Genomic DNA, 6,349 nt, shown 5'->3' on the forward strand with positions numbered 1-6,349 from the left:
TACAAAGTGGTTCTTAGTTGATTAACAATTATCTTGCAATGAACATAGTTTTACATCTACAAACATATCATATAATGTGGAATGGACTGGAAATCCTGTTGACAACATTTGATTAGTAATTTGAACCTAAATTGGACGTTAAAGAAAAAGTTATAGGCTTATAGCCACTCATTCTATGAAGTTATTCAAACGGAGTGATGGCTTCCTCAGCATGGATGGAGATAGTTGCATTTCTAATAGTGTGGTATTCATTCTCTATTTATAAACTCTATTTGTATTTTATTGTTCTCATAATATACTTCTTTGTTACTGTTAATAAATAATTCTAATAACAATTCAATGACACCTAAAATCAAAAGTTTTGATAACAACTAAAATTAGAAGTTACAGCTAACAATAATGCTTACATTCAAGGTCTAAATAGAAATGATCTGAAAATGAACAAATAAAAAAAAATGCACAGAATAACACATGGCCTTTTGTCAAGAAAATTTCCTAGTGGTATAAAAACTCCACCATACATGATACTCTGTTTTACCATACGAAAATAAGTACGACGGAGTGCTCTGTGTCATATTAACGGTGCATTAGGCTACATTGATTGCATATAGAGGATCTCGAGTCCCTTACAGCAATGTCGTGAACTCCATTTTCACATTTTTCTGTTTTATCTAGATGGAAACTCTATCCTTTGTTGCTCGAGGAAGAAAAATCATTATTTCGGTTGTCTTCTATTTCCAATATTAAACAGATATACAACCCACCAAATACACTTCATTTCATTTAGTCTCCCACATACTGAAATCTTCAATCTCCAACTGTAGTTATAGTTATTTTCCCCACCTGCAAACTTCACCCTTTAGTTTTCAATCTCAAATCTTGATGTAGTATTCTGGCTGAACATTTTACTCTTAATAAGACAATTTAGAATTTAAATCTTCTACGGTATATATCTCAATAGGAAAATTTCCAGAATTTATGTAATGTAGTTGTCGAATAATCTGGAATTAAAACTTGAAACTTGCAAGAAATAATTTACGCTGTAAAAAATTGTCATAAACGAATTCATTTCAGAAATTTCATAAAAAAATTATGTCCATTCACTGAAAATAATTTACTGCGATAAACCTAGATACCAAATAAAAATATTCTAGATATGATAAATCATTCAAAACATAGCATCAATTTTGAATGGGGATTGTAGTGGACATTTAATAATTATTTTGAAACCATGTTTGCCCAATACGAAATGATTGTACTGGACATTTAATAATTATTTTGAAACCATGTCTGCCCAATAGGAAATAATACAATGAAGCTCCTCGCTGCAATGGCCTCCACGACTCCTGCACAACTGTTACTGATAATGAAGCTTACTTGTGGACCTTGGATGGACCCACCTAAAACCTTGGTAGTATTGGGTTTTCGTTGTCCACCGATCACAATGTCAAATTCTTAACAAAATATTCTATATAAATAACAAATTCAGGAGGATCTAAATATTTGGCTCTTCCTCATTTTGAATCTTTTGAAAGGCGGGACCATGGAAACGTCCCCCACTTAAGCCATATGAGATTGTGCATGAGATATCACCTTCAAAAAGTTGCAACACTGATTTTGTAGCAAGAAAATGATGCCTATTTGTATCTAAGGCCTCTTAGTGTTCTATTTCCCTGAGCTTCACATATTTCTTTCGAATACTCTGTACACTGTAAAAAAAAATGAAAGATCAATTCAAGTTTGTAAATCTCAAAAACAACCAAAATTTGAAAATTTATACACACATTTATTTTGAATAATATGTACATTGTAAAAAATTGAAAGATTAATTAAGGCCCATAAATCTCAAAAAACAATCAAAATTTGAAAAGCTATACACATATTTTTTTTTTGAATAATATGTACACTGTAAAAAAAATTATCCGTAACAATTCTTCAACTGTGTTAATATTCAATTTCCCATGGTAAGGCGGAAAATTAAACCAACAACTTAACACTTAGGAGTGTCTTAACAATACAAATCATGTCTACAAATGCATTCCACTTAAACAAATGAGTATTTATATTTTTATTAATTTTTCATCAAGATTTCTTAATTTTTAATGTTTATTTCTTTACATAAAGCCATTTTTCATTACATGAGACAAGAAACGTGAGATTTATTTCTTCATTATTGAAATACATTTCAATTTCTTTGTCTTTACATATAAACCATTCTTCATTATTTTCACTTTGAACGAGCATACAAAGTGGATCCATTTAACAAATTTGTGTGGACAACTTTCTTTCTTCTTGGTAGAGTATTTGGATTGTGCTCTATGTATGTGCATAATTCTTTCCAAAGGCAATTTATTTGTGTAATTGGCTTGCTTCTCCCTCCCTAAGTATTCAATCTGGTTGGGTAGAGAAACATTGTCAAATGGTAGGGGATAGTCATGGTGGTTATTGCCTTGGTCACTAGAAAGCTTCGTAGATGCTTGACCATCTATAGAGGTTTTTTAATTTTGGGTATTAACTTACTCTAAAATTAAATAAGACATTCAATGTGTTCAGTGTAATATAGATATAAACAAAACATCTAAAGAAAAGTAATTGCACAATAATCTAGTCCAAGAAAACGAGGTTTTCCAGAAACCAATTAAGCCTTTCAACCTTTTTGGCTTATTTGCTTATATCAAACATTTGTGCAAGGTTTCAACCAATTAACATTTCATTGAGTATATATCTACAAATCAGTGATTTTGGGATCAAATCCCACAAAGCAATCCTATACCTGCTCTTCAAATTCCTTCAAGCTTTTGAAAGCAAAACCAATGAATTATCAATATAATTTTACCATAATAAAAAAACAATTAGAAGGCGTTTAGCCAGCGCAAATTGCTCATCCGTTAGGCTTGAACCAACATCTCTTCTAGATAAATTCAACAATTCTAATTTAATAATCCTATCGGCCTATCTTTGTACCTTTTGGGACAATGGCTAGTTATATTTATGTCCAACTAATGACTACAAAATAGGTCAAAGGGACTGTTGAGTACAATAATATATATACAAAGCCGGAGAACCAAACAGTGAAAGATATTCATCATTGTTAAGAAATAGATACAAAGAAGCGAAGCCACATGCCAGATCGCCATTCGCCATACACTTAAAAAAAAATTTGTTTAACCAAACAAATTCCTTCCACAAAGCTGAGTAAATACTTTTTCAGCCTTTTGCACACAGAGCCATGTAGTTAGTACCGTTAAACGCGGTTTCCTGTCATTTTCATTCTTTCATACTTCACAGCAGTGCCCTGTTAGACTACGCTAACACAATCCTTCTCCCCTCTCTGCCCGAACCTTATCAATGTTCTTTTGTTCTAGTTTTTGAAGGGTTCAAAGGGTTCTTCAAAGAATCCCAGAATTGTTGAAATCATGGCTTCCACTCCATCATCATACTGACACTAGCACTTCAAAGGGTTGGAAAACATAATCGACTGATTAGACCCCTCTCTGCCTGAACCATCTCATTTATTGTTCTACTTTTAAGGGTTCAAAGGGTTTCTCAGAGGCAGCCAGAATTGCTGAAATGATGGCTTCGACTCCGATCATCATACTGACACTGGCACTTCTCTTTATTTCTTTCGCTGATGCCTCAGCGAATTCAAATACCAATGAGGGTCCCCAACCCACCCTGCATAGTCCTGGAGTGCCGATAAATCTCGCCTGCCGTGCAACTCAATTGCCAGACCGCTGCAAGTCATCTTTGTCTACCAAAGTAGCTGCAAATGCCGGAGCTGAAGAGATCATTAGAGCAGCGATGGGTTTGGCAACAGATGGAGCTAAACAGACACATCTTCTCTCCCAGAATCTGCTTGCCACTTCTACCGATAATGCCAATGTCTCAGCAGCTGCTAAAAACTGCGTGGAATTCGCGGATTATTCCATCGCTCTGATTGCCAAAAGCAGTGCAGCTATAGGAGTAGAGCAAAGAATAAAAGATGCGAAAGCATGGCTTAGCGCAGCACTGGCTTATGTTTACGACTGTAGCTCCGATCTCAGGTATGTCAATACTACACAAAAGATAAGCACTGTCATCCAACAGGTGGATAGGGTTACAAACTTAACCAGCAATGCTCTAAGCATGGTCGATGCCCTGGATACTTACGGGAAGGATATGGTCCTATGGAGGCCTCCCAGAACAGAGAGATCATCCAAATCCTCTAGTACTGCACATTATTACCGCGTTCCTAATGAAATTTGGGATTGGGATGCATTAGAGGTAGATGAACTGGTTCCTGATGTTAATGTGTCAAAGCTGGATGATAAATCCTCTATATCAAGCATTCAGCAAGCTGTGAACAGTGCGCCGGACTACTCGGAAAAGAGATTTGTGATCAAGATACAGGCCGGGGTTTACGAGGAAACTGTTCGAATCCCTCGCAGTAAAACTAATCTCATGTTTGTGGGCGCCGGTATGGATAAGACGGTGATCACAGGTTCTGCATATGTGCCGTCTCTGCCCGGCCCGGTCACAATTTATGACGCTGCCACTGTTGGTAAGTCCCATATTTTATTTCTCCCGCCTTCTTAACACATTTGCTATGCTTCTTGGAACGTTGCAGGACTAAAGAGGGGTTTATGGCTTTTTTGTGCAGGAGTGAATGGGGACGGCTTCATAGCCCGTGACATAACATTCCGAAACGCATTCCCGGGGCCCCAGACTCATCAAGCCGTAGCCCTTAGAGTAGACAGCGATTTTTCTGCCTTCTATAGCTGTGCCTTCGAGAGCCACCAGGACACGCTCTACACACACACGCTCCGCCAATTTTACAGAAATTGCAGAATAGAGGGCACTGCCGACTTCATCTTCGGAAACGCGGCGGCCCTATTCCACAACTGTTCCATTCTTGTGCGCCCCCGTCAGCTCTACTCAAAGTCCGGCGAGAACGATCCGATAACAGCGCAGGGCCGGACGGACCCTGCTCAGTCAACAGGTTTGGTCTTCCAGCACTGCACCGTGGATGGGACCAAAGAATACATGAAGGATTTCAGTTCCAATCCAAGCGTTCACAAAGCGTATCTGGGCAGGCCGTGGAAAATGTATTCAAGAACGGTTTTCTTGAATAGTTACTTGGGAAAACTCATCAGGCCCGACGGGTGGATGCCCTGGAACGGATCCTTCGCTCTCGATACGCTTTTCTATGGCGAATATCAGAATTATGGACCTGGGGCGAAGGTCCCGGGAAGAGTACCATGGTCTAATCAGATTTCCAAGCTCAATGTAGGACTGTATTCTGTTCAAAGTTTCATACAGGGTAATGAGTGGTTACGGTCGAGCGACAGCAAATTAGCTAAACAAGGCCATTTTTAATCGATTTATGGTTTTCCTACCCTGTAAATAAACACCGGGCCTTCATATTACCACTTCTGAGCAAGAGTATAATGCTTTTTTGGTTTTTTCTTCCATATTAGGCTGTGTTCAGGTCAGGCCAGCGCGCTCTCTCTATAATACATAAACCCAACTACTGAATAGATTTATATCATCTGCCTGATGTTCTTTCTGTGATAGAGCTTTGTAACTGCATTCACTTTATCTTGCATATTCATATTTTCCATGTCCAAGTAAAAACCGCTGTTTACAACAAAATTGGATCAGTCGAATTCCTAATCAGAATGAAGGAAAATGAAAGGAATGTGATTACAAAGACAGCAGAATGCTTCTCTACCCGCACTTGGGCTACAAGGTTGCTGTTAGGCTTAAGCCAGCTTTCATATTTTCCATGTCCAAGTAAAAACCTCTGTTTACAACAAAATTGGATCAGTCGAATTCCTAATAAGAATGAAGGAAAATGAAAGGAATGTGGTTACAAAGACAGCAGAATGCTCCTCTACCTGCACGTGGGCTGCAAGGTTGCTGTTAGGCTTACCCCAGCTTTCCGTGTTATTTACCCAATTGGGTTCATATCTCTTTTGCTGTTACTCAATGCTGTTAAAGTTTTTTTTTTTCACGATAACGCTTCATTATCACTAAAATTAAATTTTCATCGACATAGGTTTTCCCAATGGATGTATTGAATGTCAAAATCTTATACTCTTTCACTGTTTGGCTATGGCTAGAGATGACTGTTCTGTTCTGTAATTATAGTTAGAGATGAATGCTCTATGACAATAACCAGAGACAATCACTTTGTGTCTGTCTTTTTATTAAATTTCAATTAGCGCAATCTGCCATCCTGTATTCCCAGGATAGCACCAGCCTTAGCCACAATTATTCTGTAATTATAGTTAGAGATGAATGCTCTATGACAATAACCAGAGCCAATCACTTTGTCTGTCTTTTTATTAAATTTCAATTAGCGCAATCT

General features: G+C 37.5%; 1 protein-coding gene across 1 annotated transcript; it reads left to right on the plus strand.

Annotated features, from left to right (window-relative positions):
* Positions 1-3,264: 3,264 nt before the first annotated feature.
* On the plus strand, positions 3,265-5,944 carry LOC149162476 (pectinesterase-like). Its single transcript, XM_089435708.1, has 2 exons — positions 3,265-4,540; positions 4,640-5,944. Exons 1-2 carry the CDS (start codon positions 3,571-3,573, stop codon positions 5,353-5,355), a joined length of 1,686 nt encoding a protein of 561 aa, XP_089291834.1. The 5' UTR covers positions 3,265-3,570; the 3' UTR covers positions 5,356-5,944.
* Positions 5,945-6,349: the final 405 nt, after the last annotated feature.

Source organism: Pinus tabuliformis, chromosome 5_2, assembly GCF_031772625.1.
Source record: "Pinus tabuliformis cultivar Carrire ecotype Pingquan chromosome 5_2, CPIR1, whole genome shotgun sequence".
Lineage (NCBI taxonomy): Eukaryota > Viridiplantae > Streptophyta > Pinopsida > Pinales > Pinaceae > Pinus > Pinus tabuliformis.